Source organism: Miscanthus floridulus, chromosome 3, assembly GCF_019320115.1.
Source record: "Miscanthus floridulus cultivar M001 chromosome 3, ASM1932011v1, whole genome shotgun sequence".
In the NCBI taxonomy this organism is placed as follows: domain Eukaryota; kingdom Viridiplantae; phylum Streptophyta; class Magnoliopsida; order Poales; family Poaceae; genus Miscanthus; species Miscanthus floridulus.
In genome coordinates this window covers 113,927,886-113,946,284 of record NC_089582.1, presented here as the reverse complement: position 1 = coordinate 113,946,284, position 18,399 = coordinate 113,927,886, and the positions used below count along the sequence as shown (strand labels likewise).

The 18,399-nt window shown below is 47.6% G+C and overlaps 1 protein-coding gene across 1 annotated transcript; it reads left to right on the top strand.

Annotated features, from left to right (window-relative positions):
- Window positions 1-4,277: 4,277 nt before the first annotated feature.
- LOC136546558 (UDP-glucuronate 4-epimerase 6-like) lies at window positions 4,278-6,174 on the top strand. Its single transcript, XM_066538531.1, has one exon. The coding sequence runs from the start codon at window positions 4,373-4,375 to the stop codon at window positions 5,843-5,845; it is 1,473 nt and encodes a 490-aa protein (XP_066394628.1). The 5' UTR covers window positions 4,278-4,372; the 3' UTR covers window positions 5,846-6,174.
- The last annotated feature ends 12,225 nt before the right edge of the window (window positions 6,175-18,399 follow it).

The following is an 18,399-nucleotide window of genomic DNA, read 5'->3' as shown; positions in this document are numbered from 1 at the left end:
AGAAAGTCCCGCAGTGTGTAACATGGCGTTAACCAAATCAGTTAGAGTGCGATTCTTTCGTTCGGCAATCCCATTGGATTGGAGGGAGTATAGAGGCGTCCTCTCATGAATAATTCCATGTTCCTCGCAGAATGAATTAAACTCATGTGAAAAGTATTCTCTCCCACGGTCAGACCTCAACCGTTTGATTTTTCTTTCCAATTGGTTCTCTACTTCAGGTTTATAGATTTTAAAATAATGCATTGCTTCATCCTTTGTTTTTAGCAAGTACACATAGCAAAATCTAGTGCTATCATCAATAAGAGTCATGAAATATTTCTTTCCTCCTTTGGTCAATACACCATTCATCTCGCACAGATCAGAATGAATGAGATCTAGCGGTGCCAAATTTCTCGCCTCTTTCACAGCCTTGTGAGGCTTGCGAGGTTGCTTCGCTTGAACACAAGCATGGCACTTAGACCCTTTGACCAGATCGATTTTAGGGATTAATTTTAAACTAGCTAAGCGCGTCATACAACCAACATTGATGTGACAGAGTCGGGAATGCCAAACATTAGACTCATTATCATTTCTCACATGGTTCACAATTTTATCACAAGAATCCATCAAAGAGAAGCGGAACAAGCCTCCGCTTTCATAGCCTTTTCCAACAAAGGTTCCATACTTGAATACAACATATTTATTGGACTCAAATACAAGTCTAAAGCCATCTCTACATAATAGAGATCCACTAACGAGATTCTTCTTGATGGAGGGGACATGCTGCACGTCCTTTAACTGCACGATCTTTCCCGAAGTAAACTTCAGATTGATCGTACCAACACCAAGTACAGCAGCATGCGTACCGTTTCCTATCAGCAAGGAGCAACCTCTTTGTTCCTGATAAGAAGAAAACAAAGAAACATCAGAACAAACATGAATGTTAGCACCCGTGTCAACCCACCACTTAGACGAGAGACAAACTGAAAAAACTGTAGGTAGATGATTACCATACCCAGATCCTCCAGATTCGCTAACAACCATATTTGCGGACTTCTTCTGCTTGTCCTTGCGGCCAGGGCACTCTTTTGCCCAATGGTCAGATGCACCGCAGACAAAGCAAAGGCCCTTTTCTTTTTCCTTGCCCTTCTTCTTAAAAGTTGCAGCTTTAGGCTTGACTGCAGGCCTGTTTTTCTTCTTCCTCTGTGTGGCATGAAAGTTCTTCTTTTGCACCAGATTGGCGCTAGAACTTTCCTCATGCGCTTTCTTGCCATGAGTGTTCTTTGCCCTAGCATTCTCCTCCACACCAAGAGTAGCAATGAGATCAGTCACACTGAACACTTGCCTCCTGTGCTTTAGAGTAATGGCAAAGCTCGACCAAGTAGGTGGCAGCTTAGCGATGATACCGCCGGCCACAAACTTGTCAGGCAACTCACACTCATTGTTCTGGAGTTCCTTTGCCAGCATCTGTATCTCATGAGCCTGCTCTACTACAGATCGGTCATCGACCATCTTGTAGTCATAGAACTTCTCCATGATGTACAATTCAGTGCTAGCATCGGCAACACCGAACTTGGCCTTAAGTGCATCCCACATGTCCTTGCCAGTGTTCATATCCATGTACACTTGCATCATGGTTTCAGCTAATATGCTGATGAGACCCCCCTTGAACAAGTTATCTGCCTCATTGAACTTAATCTCCTCCTCGTGAGAGAAAGGAGGTTCAATGCGCTTTCCCTTGATCACGTGCTCACAACGCATACTAGTGAACCACAGCTTGGAGCGGACACGCCACATTTTATAGTTGGATCCATCAACTTTCAATGATGGTGGTTTTAGTGACGCAGCAAAACTAGCAGCCGAAAATGACCTATCAAGTTTTTAGATTGTTGAACATTTGGTCAATTTACGACTTATATTAATCCATAAACAATAGTAACAGTACCACTAACCATACTGTAACAGCACCACTACTGCAGATAGTATTTAACAGTACAGCAACCAAGTGCGCTAAAAACGCTAACAGAATAGCATATGAACAATAGCGCACAGTGGGATTAGATTTATACCCTAGGGTGGGACTGCCGGTATCCGCGGACAGTGAGCCACCATCTTCTCCGTCGTTGGTGTTGGTGCGGCCACCAGTCCTCCTCGTGTCTACCATGTTGCAGAGGAGGTCGCGCCGGGAGACTCCTGCAGGTGCGGTGTCGGAGCAGTGGCACGGAAAGCTCCTGCAGGTGCGGTGTCGCAGCAGTAGCACGGGAAGCTCCTGCAGGTGCGGTGTCGGAGCAGTGGCACGGGAAGCTCCTGCAGGTGCGGTGTCGTAGCTCCTGCAGGTGCGGCGTCGGAGCAGTAGAACGAGACTCTCCCGTCAGGAAGCAGAAGCCCCCGAACAGGAAACTGCAGACGGGGCAGCAGTCGCACCGGGAAGCCGGCCCTCCCCAAAAACTTGATTCCCCGTCTACCCGTGCAGGTACGCTTGACGGGGAAAGTTCCAGAGGCCTGCTACCGAAGCTCCCTGTGCGCGCAGGGAACTCCGGTCGGAGATGCAGACGAACAGCTCAGTGCTCAGATGTTGCGGAGAGGAGGAAGAGGAAGAGTCACGGCCCACGGCCACGGCCCCGGCCGCGGCGCGCGCGGGTGGCTCGGCGGCGCGCGCGTGTGGCCTCCCGGTTCTCCCTCTCAACTTGTTTATGTGAGAGTCCTAAGACTCACTATTTAAGTTGATAACCTTTTTAGTGAATTTTCCATATGGTACTAATCACTTTTTCACTTAACAATAATTGTAGGTCTTTGAAGTTTATTTGATTAATTAGAATAAATAATGGGCCGGCCCAATTTAATCTAACACAGGCTGGCTGCATCCAATTTTTTTCCTTCGTCTACATGCTCGCTCCCTCTATTTCCAAACCAGACTATTACGATTCACCGGCCGTAGAAAAAAAAAAAAAGCATCAATGCGCCCTGGCGGCTGGCCCCATGCGCGCGCCCATAGGCCATAATGTGCCGGCGACCGAGAGCATGTCACATGCTTTATGGCAACGATCTTCCACAAAGCCCGGTTGGACATTAGGATTTAGGGCAAAATGTATCGTTTTCCTGTTCGCTTGAACTTATCAGTCGCCTTATCAGCTAGAATTTACAGTATTATTCTCTCACAACAAATTAGCTTCAGCCGACTTTAATACCAGCCGAACAAACCTATCTCTGGCTCTGCGATTTCATACAGTGCCATGTGATCTCAAGATAGCTTAACAGACAATTTGTACAATATTTCTTTTAACATGTTTCGTAGCAGCTCTATACCGAGCATATAATAAACGGGTGTTGTGAATTATATTATATAGCAACAACTCTACAGTGATGAAATAATTGTTTCATAGTTCTAAAATCCACGGAGCAATGGTATTTTTCTGTCACCTATTTCTCTTCCATGTTAAAAAACCATAAATGTATGAGATGATGATTAATATCGCCGACGTGTACCAATGTACTTGCCACCTGTTTTAGCAAAACACATGCATTCGAGTGCAAATTAAATGCACGTTGTTGTGAACATTCTATGGTCCAAATGAGGCCGTGTTCTACCTGTCCATCCCACTGTCCAATTAATAGCAAACACTAATTCACACAGATTTGCACAGTGCGGCGCTCAATGCTAAAGTAGTAGTACTAGTAGTAAAGTCTCTGGCAATCCGTCGGTCAGCCATTGACTCGGCCAGAGAGATCGAGCCGGAGACTGGAGAGACCACTTTGGTTCGGGGGAAGGGGAACCACCCTTGCTCCGATGCGATGCGATCATACCAAAAACACTACCGCTTTCAGCTCCTCTTCGTTTACCAGGGCCTTGTTTAGATCACCCCAAAATTCCAAGTTTTTTCACTCTCTCTCCATCACATCAATTTTTAGTCACTTGCATGGAGCATTAAATGTAGGTAAAAAAAATAACTAATTGCACAGTTTAGTTGGAAATCACGAGATGAATCTTTTGAACTTAGTTGGTCCACGATTGGACAATATTTACCAAATAAGACGAAAGTGCTACTATTCATCGGGTTGAAATTTTCTTCAATCTAAACAAGGCCCAGATCACAGCACGCACCGAGCAACCAAGTTAGGCAGGGAGGTGAGGATCCCAAAATCGCAAGCACGCACCCGACTCGAGCCACCCCGAGTGGCCTCCAACCGAAACCAAAAACCTCCCGCCGTGTGGGCCCACCTCCCCCCCTCCGTTTCACTCTCCCCCTTTATATCCCCACGCTTGCTCTCTCACTCCCTCCTCAGCAAGCCTGCTTGCTTCGAGCCAGCCTAGCTGTCTATCCGTGTAGCTATCTATCCAACTATCCCTCGAGGCCCGGAACGCGAGGAGGACGAAGAGCAGAGCACAGCCACAATGCCGTCGTCGGGGATCACCGCGGTGGACGCGGCCGCCAAGGGGATGAAGCTGGAGCGGTACGCCAGCGGGGGCGCGCTGCTGCTGCGCCGGGCGACCAGCGCCAAGCTCGTGTCCGCGTCGTCGCACCTGCTCTTCCGAGCCACCGTGCTGGCCACGCTCGCGCTCGTCTTCCTCTTCACGCTGCACTACCCGTCCCTCCTCTCGCGGTCCTTCCACCTCTCCGCCGGCGGCAGCGACGGCTCAGCAGGCGGCGCGCACTCCTCCTCCGCCTCGCACCGCAGCCTGCTCATGTCCTCGGCGTCGTACGGGGGCGCCGCGTGGGAGAAGGAGGTACGGCGGAGCGCCAGGCCGAGCCGGGACGGGGGCATCTCCGTGCTGGTCACCGGAGCCGCGGGCTTCGTGGGCACGCACTGCTCGCTCGCGCTCAAGGCCCGCGGCGACGGCGTGCTCGGCCTCGACAACTTCAACTCCTACTACGACCCGTCGCTGAAGCGCGCGCGGCAGGCGCTGCTGGCCAGCCGGGGCGTCGTCGTGCTCGACGCCGACATCAACGACGGCCTGCTGCTGGAGAAGCTCTTCGACGTCGCGGCGTTCACGCACGTGCTGCACCTGGCCGCGCAGGCCGGGGTGCGGTACGCGATGGAGGCGCCGCAGACGTACGTCGCGTCCAACGTGGCCGGGCTCGTCAGCGTCTTCGAGGTGGCGGCCAAGCACGCCGACCCGCAGCCGGCCATCGTCTGGGCCTCCTCCTCCTCGGTGTACGGGCTCAACACCGACGCGCCCTTCTCCGAGGACCACCGCACCGACCGCCCGGCGTCGCTGTACGCGGCGACCAAGAAGGCCGGCGAGGCCATCGCGCACACCTACAACCACATCTACGGGCTCTCCATCACCGGCCTCCGCTTCTTCACCGTCTACGGTCCCTGGGGCCGCCCCGACATGGCCTACTTCTTCTTTGCCCGCAGCATCGTCGCCGGCGAGCCCATCACGCTGTTCCGCGCCGCCGACGGCTCCGACGCGCGCCGCGACTTCACCTACATTGACGACGTCGTCAAGGGCTGCCTCGGCGCGCTCGACACCGCGGGCAAGAGCACCGGCTCCAGGTCCGGCAAGAAGAGCGGTCCCGCGCCTCTCCGCGTCTACAACCTCGGCAACACCTCCCCCGTGCCCGTCACCCGGATGGTCGCCATCCTCGAGAAGCTGCTCGGCAAGAAGGCCAACAAGCGCATCGTCACCATGCCCAGCAACGGCGACGTGCCCTTCACCCACGCCAACGTCAGCCACGCCGCGCACGACTTCGGCTACCGCCCCACCACCTCCCTCGAGGCCGGCCTCCGGCACTTCGTCGACTGGTTCGTCAACTACTACAAGCTCAACACCAAGATCGCCAAGGGCACCCGCAGCAGCACCGCCGCCGACAAGCCCGCGAAGAAGAAGAAGGCCGCGGCGGCCATGTCGGCGTCGTCGTGATCTATCAAGCACAGTACAGCACACAGAAACAGAGCACCACCACCGCCAAGCACAGTCACCAAGTGTGTATTCTCTAGCTAGTTCTCGGAGGCTTTTTGTCTGTAACCATGTATTGTTCCAGCGCTTGCTACTCGCTGCTGCTCCTTCTAATCCTCCTTATGCTGATAGTGCTTAGTGGGAATAATGATGCAAATAACTGTTGCATTCATATTGGTAGATAAAAAGATTGGGAGAGGTATAGATGATGATAATATCAAACAGAGGAGCCAGGACAGACGAAAGATGAAGTCACTGGCTCCCTATCAATCAAAATTGTTCTCTTGCACAAATGTCACTTGTTTTGTTCTTGTTCACCATCCCGTGATCTGAAACCACGTACGTCAAGATTCTATGCTAAGAATGGTGGACGCAAAAGCGTTCGGCGCCCGAAAAAAAATACTGTTTCGACTGAATGGTTGGGAAAAAAAAATTATTATTCTAACTGAAAGACATTGTTCATATAAACAGTGCCCGCGTGAGTGGGCTGGCCAGCATTAGCCCAGCCAGCCAGCCGAACAGACGGTGGATTGCTATCATTATAATTTTTAAAGTTTCAAGAACTGTCATTACTATTTATCTATTCTGAATCTTACCATTATAATTCTTCCTCTCTTTGAAATATGCCACGGTATACACTTGGAAATGATTTAAGCCCACTTGCAGACGTACACTGCGTCATCGTATTTTTATATGGACAAAACTGCCCCTCCACCTTCCTTTCTCTATAAATCACTGACATGTGGACCCCACTAGTCATCTCCTTCCACCTTTCCCGTCTCCTCCAGAACAGCTTCTTCCCCACCCATGCCGCCCTTGGCCATGCCTTGCGCGCACGCCGCTGCTAGCTGGCTCAGCCCCCGTGCGCCGCCGCTGGACATCATGACTAGCACGAGCAGCGACAGTTGGATTCATGGCGGCGGTGGGTTCGGTGAGCGACATGGCAAGCACGACCTCACCCGCTCCATGGCAAGCACGAGCGCTGAACAGGGATAGAGGCAGGAGGTGTCGCACGCCCTCAACCGATCCCATGCCTCATGCTGCATGCCCGCGCCTGTGTTCGCCGGCACCTGAGCTCGTCGTCCTGAGTTCAGCCGCGGCAGCGCGGATCGGAATGCGCTCGGCCGTCAGCCTGCCTGGATCCGCTTCTTTGGCAACAGGGCCAGGAACACGGTAGTGAGGTCGTGCGCGGCGGGGAAGAAGGCTGTTGCGGCGGAGGCGCCCACTCCGGCTTCCGCGACACCGGTGGGCACTCGGCGCCGGCAGCCGCAGCATGCTCCCCTCCGATGTCGTGGGCTCTGCCTTCGCCTCTTGCACCTGGGCCTCTGATCCGGCCTCCCCCTGCGCGTGGCATCGAGCGCCGACGAGCTCGAGAGCAGCCCCAGTCGCCTTGGTGAACCTGCAAGCGGGCGGTGCCCTGTGCAGGCGAGCACCAGTGGACGGAGGAAGAAGGGAGTAGAGGATGACACATGGGCCCTCTGGGTCAGTGGGTGGAGAGAAAAAAAATGACAGGGGCATTTTAGGTCATATGAAAATACAGTGACCTGCATGTGGTCTCGTTATGGTTTTAAACGTAGAAAATGGCACGAATGAGGTAAAGACAAAATTGTAATGGTAAGTTTTCAAATAGACGAATAATAATAATATATTTTAAAAACGTAAAAATTGTAATGGTACGAATCGAAATAACCCAAAGCAAAATCATGCACCACAAGCTACGATACCTTCAGCTCTACTTGTACGCTGCATTTCTGGATTCGGAATCCTTCCCATCCAAAGCAAACTTGCACGTATTCGGGCCCTGCCGCTTCATTTAGGTCCGGTTCTTCGACAGGGGACCCTCGCTACTTGTGCACTCACAAATCACAACGCAGCGTGTGTTCATGTGGCTGTGCTTCGAGCAGCGCTGCACTGGGTCTGCCTGTGTGAAGTAATGAAGCTGGTTGGTGAAGGGTTCAGAGCATGGTCCAATCCACTGCTCCTTTTAGCATCTTTAATGCGGCGGCATGAGCTCATTGGTACAAATTGCCGCTCTGCCGGTCGTTTCAGAAGGGAGTAGCATATCCTGCTGGCCGCTGCCAGCCCAGTCCGCTGCTTCGAGACTTTCAGTGGCGAGGTAGGTCCAGTTTAGTTTGCAAAAAATTTTGCAAAATTTTTCACATTCCTCGTCACATCGAATCTTTGGATGCATGCATGTAGCATTAAATATAAATAAAAAATAAAACTAATTACACAGTTTAGACGAAATCCACGAGACGAATCTTTTAAGCCTAATTAGACTATGATTTGACACTATTTGCCAAATAACAACAAAAACGCTACAGTAGCCATTTTGCAAAATTTTTTGCATCTAAACAAGGCCGTAGAAGAAGTGTCTGCCAGTTGGGATGCTAGTATTTTAGGCGCCAAATGGAATGTCGGCACCGTGTCACGAGGCTACTGTTGCGACTTGCGACCTGCGTGGTTGCATTGCATCGTTTGCAGCACAAGGTTCAGCAACAATCCATCTATCTTCTCGGCTTGTTCGTTTGCCTGTGGCTTATCGTAAACGATCATAAATTTCTAGCTGAAACAGTATTTTTCTCTCACACAAACCAGCCAGCAGTATTTCTTCGTGAACCAGCAACGATACGAACCGGCAACGATACTTCTATCAGAGTTTACTGATACTCTGAAATGGCAATCGTTTTCTCCTCTTTTTTCCTGATGGTGAGTGGAAATCATACATGATAGCGGAGAATTGATTGTGACACAGCAAAAGTGTGCAATTGTGCATATGCCGAAATTTTTGGCAAAATGCACGGTAGCAGTTTTCGTTGTTATTTGACAATTAGTGTCCAATCATAGTCTAATTAGACTTAAAAGATTCGTCTCGTGGATTTCGTCTAAACTGTGTAATTAGTTTTATTTTTTATTTATATTTAATACTTTATGTATGCGTTTAAAGATTTGATGTGATAGAGAATCTTAAAAAATTTAGCATTTTAGGAGGGAAGTAAACGGTACCTTGGATCCCTTGCAAGCCAATTTATTCCCCGCTGCCAACATATCTGTCTGTCCATGCTGGCACCCGTTCTGATCCATCCATCCATCATGCATCCAGAACGGTTTGTCCACTCCTGCCTTCACACATCCGTCAGATAACAGTGAAGCAGCATTGTCTACGTGGAGTATGTACCTTTAGGCTTGTGCTACAGGAGAAACATATCATTTCGTACTGTACGCTGTACCCTGTCAAAATTGCTTCTGCTGCAGGCAAAAATCTGGCCTTGTAGCTCAGCTATAATAGTCATCCATGGTGGATTGGTGGTCTGGAATTCAGTTCACGGTCTTGTTTAGATTGGGTTAGAAAGCAGTAGTGGACATTGTAGCACTTTCGTTTGTATTTGACAATTATTGTCCAATTATGACCTAACTAGGCTCAAAAGATTCGTCTCGTAATTTACAATCAAACTGTGTAATTAGTTATTTTTTTTATCTACATTTAATACTTCATGCATGTGTCCAAAGATTTGATGTGATGGAAAAAGAGTGAAAAAACTTGCAATATAAACAAGGCCCATATATTGTTCGCTGAATTGGACAGTCAATTCTGATTGGCATTTTCAGACCACATTTTTCTTTTGGGAAAAAACGCGGCATTTTCAGTGCACATCATGAACCAAAACCATGAACCAATGATATATGAGGGGAAATAAATTCGTTGTCGGTATCTAGACGGTTCTTGAATCGAACAGGGCTCGTAGGCCCAGAGAGAATCTGATAAATTATGCAGAAAGCAACAAATATGCCTTAGGAATTAGAGACGGCACGTACTGGTACTGTACCTAAAAGCTAAAATGCTGCGTATGTAGTGTGGTAATGAACGAGGCCGGTCTGTCTGCACAACAGCCTGAAGATCTTGTTCAGCATATAACAAAATCTTTTGTGGGCAGAAAGGCACATTGGATCTGAGGTTAGGATCTTGGAAGGGCCTTTTACCTATATACTATTATAAAAGATCAGAATTACCTGTGTGCCATCGAAATTTTTAAAAGATCTTCACTACCATCAAATGAAATTTCTTTTTCCTCAGTGCCACTCCCGTCACTCTACCGTGTAATTTTAACAGAGCTGGGTGCCAACTAGATGCCAAATGACTCTTTTGCCCATCACTATTTCTAGTCAATCCGCGTCTCCGTGGCTTCTGGTTCATTCCGAGCTTTTCGTTCACCACTTGAAGGGAAACCCTAGAGCTCGTAGAACAGGGAGGCGCGGGCGGCCGAGCGTGCACGGAAGGAGGCGCGGCCGCGCGTGCGAGGGAGCATCCGCTCGGGCCTCCGAGCGTCGCGCGCGGGGCGTCAGGGCGGGCGCAGGAGATACGCGCCGGGGCAGCTTCTGCCGCTGCCCTCGGCTGTCGTGGACAGGCCGCCACGTGCTAAGGCTGGTCGGGCCAGGGCAAGGCGCGGGTGAGGCCCGCCGCCGCCAAGCTCCCGCGCCCATTCCCTGCCACCGGTGACCTCCAAGCCACCGGAATCGACGATTCCCGCTGCCTCCTCTGTTTTCTGCGTCGAGAGTGGTTCGCGGGCCACCTCCTCTGGTTCATTCCCCACTCCTATCCAAACCCTAAGCAGGCTAGCCACTCAGGTCGGCAGGGAGGGAGCTCACGGGTGAGTCGCGGCCGCTGCAGGTACCGCGCCGGCACCGCGGGTTCCAACGGTGGGTGCCCTCAGGCGACATACTGCATATGCGTGCACCAAGAACCATTGTCTGTGATTTTTTCCTGCATATGACATTGCTCCCTTGCATAGTTTTTCACAGGATGTGAGATTTTGAGGAGGCTAATCGTGGTGAAAGGAGGCAAAAGAACAAGGCAAGGTCAGTTTCACCCTAGATCTATTGCTGCCCCCTCTTCTCTTACCCATCTACATGGTCACTATAATTTTTTTGGGGTGTGGCCTGCTTGGTGTGGCTTGATCTTCACAACAGCCAATTATTGTGCCCTTTCATCTAGCAGACATGTAAATGTAGTCCACAATAGCTTCACAGTTACTTCTCACGTCATTTTTTTGGTCACAGATTACTCCATGAAGTACCTGTAGTGTTGTATTGCAAATCTAGATGGGTTAATTTGTGTTTGTCTATTTTTAGATAAAAATTGTTGCAGGTCCCTTCCATCTAGCAGACATGTAAGATGTAGTCCAGAATAGCTTCACAGTTATTGCTTACATGATTTTTTTGTGGTCATAGATTCGTCCATGAACTGCCTGTAATGTTGTATTACAAATCTAGATGAGTTCATTTGTGTTTGGCTATTTTTAGATAAAAATGATTCTAGGTTTATACCAAAAAACTGGATAGCTCATTTATATTTGCGCACCCAAAGTGATTTGATGTTTAGCGAAATGAAATTTGGGGGTGGTTGCTGGAGGTTCGGCTCGCACTTTTTGTACCAGGTCAGCGCAGTTTTCTACCAATCAGAAGCTTAAAACAACTGTAGGTCTTACCTAAATTGAATAGCCAGAGAAATCTAGCGAAAAAATGAACCTACAGTTCATATATAGCATAAACTGCATAACCAGCCATGCATGTTATGCTCCATGAAACATTGTGAGGTACTTCAACTGAACTGAACTGTGGAAATCTGATTTTGAAAACTTACTCTCTCTGGTTTTATTTAATTCTTCATTAGATAGTCAATAGTCAATACAGTCTCCAAAACTCGTTTTGACTATTATTTTCCTTAGTATATGTTATAGAAAAATCAATAATTATAATGACATAGGATTGAGTGATCTGTTAACATATTTTTTATGTGATAAAGGTAAGTAGTATTGTGTATGATAATGGTCAGAATTTTGCATCCCCAGTCCTCAATCGTCACATCGGAACTACTGGATGGCTATACACATGCCCACTACTTCCTTAGGGAAGAGGTCAACAGATATAAATGTATGCATGACTAAACTCACTATCACTAAGCACTAGCATGTTGGAACTTTTGTAATGTAAGCAAAGATATAATGATCTGTTGTGACCATGCCAGGCTGCACATGATATACATATAATTTGCATGATTGCTCCTTCAACATTATTTATAGATTACTGAGGCAGGATGCAAACTGATAGTCATGCATTTATGCATGGCCCAAAAACTGTTTCCCTATTCATTGGTGTCAATTTCAACATAATCTCAATGCCTTACCTGTTCTTTTTTCCCCGTGCAGAGGACCAGTGGAGGCGCATCCTGAGGACCAAAGAAGCAGAGGAGAGAGGAATTGTTGTGGATTCATAAAAGATGGTGGGCGGATGACCAGCTTGGCTTCCAGATGGGTGAGTGTCCCTTTTCTTCCTCAAATGCATACATTAGTTCCATGTTTCTAGATGGGAGGAATTGAACTGCATAGATGTTAGTAAATCGTATTTGTTCATGTGTAGGAATGACATCGAGACCAGTTTCAATCTAGAAATCAGGATAATTAGTCCAACTATACGAGGACCATGGTATGGCATTAATAAAGTTGTTGATTCAGACACCACAAATTTTAAAGACCTTGTTGATGAAATTCTGGATCAGTTTCCTTGCGGGTATGGTGATGTAGTGAAGTTGTTCTATTTCTGTGTTGATAGCAAGTCCAACATACAAATTCATTCAGACCAAGAGTTAATGCATATGTTCGCGAAACATGTGAGCTCCAAGTGTTGTTGCATGTCAATTGCATATCATAAACCTGATGTTGATCCACCAAAAATCCCACTATGGGACAATGTTGACATCCCATGCACCCCATCAATGCCAGCCCCTAGCTATGTAGAACCTAGCAAAGCAACCCAAACTAGGACTGCTACAGAACCAGATGATGACATGGTAGATGCTGAGGATACTTATCTTAAGAATCCTGAACCAGAGAATGAACATGTGGGGGTTGATGAGGAGGGTTTATACCTTGACATAGTACCCGCTTCTCATGCAAATGTTGACACAACTGACAAAAAGGATGAAGATTATGATTCAGGTTCAAACTCTGAATCTGATTCTATGTCTGACTCCGATATGGATGATGAGATTGTTAATGATAGATTGCCATCTGACATGCCTCAAGTTGCATACAACAAAGATGACCCTCCTATGGAAGTAGGGAGCATCTATCCAAACATGTCTGAATTTAAGTTGGCTCTTGCAACACATGCTATCAAGAAAGAATTTGAGTATAACATTGAAAAGAGTGAACCAGGGAGGTATCGGGCATACTGCGCGGGAGTGGAAGATGGTTGTAACTGGAGGCTTCATGCATCGACAATGAGTGATAAAGTTACTGTACAGGTAATTTCTCTTTTATTTATTTTAGTAGTTTGTTCATATTTCTGAATTTATTTAAGTACTGTGTTCACACTTCTGAAATTATTCTAGTCTAATTGAAACTAAACATTGTAGGTCAAGGTGAACCCTTGTGATCATAAATGTCAAAGTAGTAGGAGGATTGGAAAAGTCAAACATGCTACCAAGTTTTGGATTCGTGAGAAGATAAAGGATTGGTTAGCTGAGGACCCCACTGTTCGGCCCAAAGAACTTAGAAGAAGATTGAAGGATGATTGGAAGATCAGTATCAGCTATAAGAAAGTGTATGATGGAAAGGCACTTGCTATGGACGAGTTGTATGGTAACTGGAATGAAAGTTTTGACAACTTGTACAGGTTTAAGGCACAGATAGAATAATCTTGTCCTGGCAGCTTTGTTGTCATTGATCATCATACAATTGAGGATAAGATCAGATTCAATAGGCTTTTTTTTGCAATGGTAGTCCAGCCATGTCAACCCGCAGCAAGGCCCCTAGCCATGTCTCTTTTTTCAGAGGATCTGGAACATGATCAAATCAGCTAGACCCTTTAAGATCAAGTGAGCAGCACACAGCTGACAAGAGTGCAAGTCAGCACCAGCACAAGAAGAAGAGGGCCATTTCAAAAAAAAATGACTCCAAACAATGGTAGTCCAGCCATGTCAATCCGCAGCAAGGCCCCTAGTCCCCCTTCTAGTCCGGCCATGGGAACTAGAAGCAAGAAAAAACTTGATCTGTAATGAGTTTGCATCTATGTGGCATGCTTTTGTAGTGACCAGACAATGTTTAAACTAGCAATGAGATCAATGTGATCATCTTTTGTGTGCAAACTTGATTCAGTAATCAAGCTGACTATGCACGTCATGATAAATTTAGACCTCTATTATGCCTGAATGTACTTAGTGTAAATGTTTATTGTGGTTATTGCAATTATCGAGTATTTTGGATGCATTTCAAATTTATTATAATTATTAAAGTTTACCACGTGCACACACAAGCTGTTACTGTGAATTTTTCATAATGGTATAGAGAAAAATGCATAGTTTTTGGGATCAGTGGCATTTGAGGAAAGAATGAAAATTTTGATGCATTCTATAACTGAGGGCAAAAGCGTCTTTTTCGCTGGGCGTTAGCTACTGTTAGAGGCAAAATAGACGGAAGTGGTACACAGGTAAAAGAAACTTTAGACAAGGGTACTGAGAAACTTTTCAAAATTTTAATGGTACGTAGGTCATTTGGATTTTTTATAATGGCACACAGGTAAAAAGCTCATCTTGGAAACGGCGTGGTGCGTTGTGCAGTGTACAATGGTCAAGATCCTAGCTTGGCTCCCTCTTTCAACCTGTTCGTTTGGTTGTGGCTTGTCGTAAACGATCGTAAATTTCTAGTCGAAACAGTATTTTTCTCTCACACAAACCAGCCAGCAGTACTTCTTCATAAACCAGCAATGATATGAACCAGCCAACCGAACAGGCTGCTTGTTGTTGCTGCACCTGCACATTTCAGGTACTAGATTAGTTGCTAAAGGCAGTTAAGCCACAACCACTAGTATAATCACATGGTTAAGAAACATGCTTTGCACAGATGCACTTGAGAACTTGTATGATGCCTTGAAGCAAGTGCTACAGGGTATAGTATTAGTGCTAGAGAGAAGTTTGGTCCCCAACAACCTCTGGCTTGCCTTGGAATGGCGCTAGACCAGAAACTTTGACCTAATCTTGATATGGTCTGCGAGTTCATCACCACTTGCGAAAAAGTGACCGAGTCTCTCACTCAGTCACTCTCTCTCATGCTCTAGGTAGTTGTATACTAATGTTTAGTGTATACTGATCCAACTGCTTGGCTTGGTGCTCACCGTAAACATGGCTGTTCCTATCATTCTGGCTCGCCTCCATTACGCTTACGCGCTACTCGTCCCGGCGTTGTGCGGGCCTGCGAGAGCCCGGCGTGTCTGCACATCCAGCAGCAGGAATTCAGTTGGGGATGGCGAGATGTTGCTGACTGCCAGACCCACTAACCAAAGCAAAGCATGTTGGCAACTTAAATCTGACGACGTGAGGTGAGCTCACCTGGTCGAGGAATCAAGCAGACAGATGATGCTGATTTATCCGATACAGTATATCCCAGGTCTCTAATATCAACGACAGGTCGCCTCCTTGCATAGGCAGAATTGCAAGCGTAACGGCCGAAATGTCAAAGAAATAAGACCCACCATTTGGACTGTGACTCGAAATATCAAAGAAATAGTAAGATTTTGTATTTGCACAAGTGGCAGTGGTTGGAACTTGGAAGCATTTGGTGCTTGCTTTATGCAGCATGTCAACGTACTCCTTTTCTTTTTATATTGCCTCTCATTTGGTTTTTGTGCCAATAAGTTTTGCGTCACTGAGCAACGGGTTCAGCTCTTACTACTTTCCATGGTTTTAGAAAATGAAATCCCCTTTCTTAAAGGGGCCTGTATATGGGTATGTAGAGGCACAGTGATTAAGTCAAAACTATGTCAGGCTTCGAATTTCAACGTCGAATGACAAACAGACGATTTCTCTCTTTCTCTAACGGTTATAGTTGGATGGCTTAAGTTTTCTTTTGAGGGTGGATTAAACAAATTAGGGGAGAAAAAAAAGGAAAGAAGAATATTTGGTACCTGAACGCTGATGACTGTTTGTCAATGAACATAGTCAGGTCAGGTCTAGGCGTCTAGCGGCAAGGTCGCCGGTGGACTATTGTGAGGACGCTGGTCATCATCGCCGTCAGTTGTCGAGGCCATGCCGGCGGCCACCGCGGACAGGTGGGCGGCCGAGGGCCTGGTCCCCTTCTGCCCGGAGGCAGAGTTTCACGGGGCATTGGTCGGCCGCCTAGCAGCGCCGGAATCGAGTCTCCTGTTCCACAGCTCCACCGCCCAGCCCATGCCTCGTTTTCTCCTTTTTCTCCCCGCGCCGGCTTTCAGATCCGACATCTCCTCGCCGCCGCCGCCGTGCTATACTATACATAAGATAAGGGGCTCCGTGAACACAAATAACTCCACAGGGTTTTTTCCAAAGTTCCTTCCTCCTGGTGTGCCTCGTGTACCGAACACCCCGGGCGACGCGATTTTGCACAAAAGCTCGAGACCGAACCGATGAAGAAATCTCCAGGCATGTGGCGGATGCCGTGCGGCCAATGAACCTTTTTCAGCAAACGATCCATGTCGCCGGCGATGAGATGAACTGACCCACGCACGTCTCCTGGCTCGGCCCTTAAGGCCAGTAGTGGACACCGAGGCCCAGCTTGACCCGAGGGGGAACCCTGAATTGGGCACCAGGAAGCCGGGCCATCTGGATAGTCGTCTGTGACTGTGATGTATCGGCCCGTTCGCTTGTCTTAAAAATGACTTGTTCGGCTTCTTTTTTTTTCAACTGGAACAGTATTTTTCTCTCACAACAATTCAGCCGGAACAGTATTTTTCAGCCAGTTTCAGCCAAGTTTCAGACCAGCGAATGTGGGTTTTTATTTTTATGGATTGACTACCACCCGGACGTTCGGCCGCTGCTCCGCCCCGTCTACTTAATTCATGTGCCGCCCATACCAGCTCCGTTTTCCGCACTAGCATCCGAACCGGCCACTCTAGATCCATTGTTCATGTTACTCGGATGACTCGCCCCTACCTCTTCCACACTGACGCGACGCACGTCTCTTCCAGACCGCCTAAAAGACTCGTCCCGCCTCTTCCACAACAGCACTGCGCGGCCTATGCTTTCTCCCCACACCCAGGGGTGGACACAGCGATGGGGCGGGGGGGGGGGGGGGGGGCTCAAGCCCCCCTACACATATCGTAGCAGTGGAACCCCTGTGGAGCCCCCATAAATTTTTAGGCAAAGTTCTATGGTGTAGGAAAGGCTGAGACTTAAGATCGAACAGCAATGTTGTTCAGCCCCTCCCTGAAATATTTTCTGGGTCCGCCGCTGTCCACACCCCCGACGGCGGTCTGCGCCTCCTCCATGTGTCGGTGGTCGCGGCTTGGCCCTACCCGCTCTCATGGACACCAGCACCAATGGCCTGCACTTGCAACATAAAACACTCGAATACAACAATACATTTAAAACAAATAAAACATTTAGAACATACGCTTGCAATATGTGTGAGAAAATATATACAAGATCCAGATAAAATAATTACAACATAAAAACACACTTACTGCAGCATAAGACTGAAATAGTTGAAATATTTGGGACATACTGTTGCAACAGATGTGTGAAAACATATGCAATATCCGGATAAAAAATGATTGCAACATACGTCTGGAAACAGATAAAACATTTTGAACAAACGCTTACAACATGCTTCTAAAACACTTGAAACAAACACTTGCAATAATGCAACATGTACAACATCCCCCGATCTACTTTTACAACATCCATAAGAAACAACAGCAACATACCTTTGAAACGACTGAAACACCTGAAACATACATTTGCAACATAGGGGAGGGAAAGCCTGAGCCGGTCGATTTCAGCCATCGGAGTCGGGAGCCAACGACGAGTGGCGCTGCACGAGCATCACTGCCATGTTGGCAGTCCTTAACTCCTATTTCTAACCGCCAATTCTCACATAAAATATGCACAAATGGTCATCAAACTTAGAATTAGGATTTATAACTAACGAATTCCACAAGTTTTGGTGATTTACCATTAGTAGGAGGGCATTTATGAAAATAGACAATAAAAGGGCAAAGAACAAAGGATAAATATCATTCTACTCAAGCCCAAAGAAAAGAGGCCTAGTCGCCAAGCAAATCAGGGCCCAAAAATAAGTAGAACAAGGCTAAATTCCAACCAAACCACCTTATCTTCGCAGAACACCACCATGGGCCAAGTCAAGAAGCCCAAAGAAGCTCACTCACAAAAAATGGACGCATTTGGGCTCAGTGGCGGTGCGACCACACCACTGGTGCACCCCAACCGACTCCTTTCGGCCGCATTTTTGGTAGGTAGCTTCCTACCGACATTGCAATGATGGTTACATAGGTGCCCGCCTAGGTTCAACATATCTTGAGGTCGGTTTGCACCTTCCATGGGGGATGAGGCCTTTTCCAAATGACCCCCTCCTCTCCACCTATAAAATGAGGCTCTCTCCCCCTCATTTGAACAACACCTCAAGGAAGAGCAACACCACAAGAGTTACACTCCAAGGCTTAGGCCATAGCTAGTAGACTTGGCTCGGAAG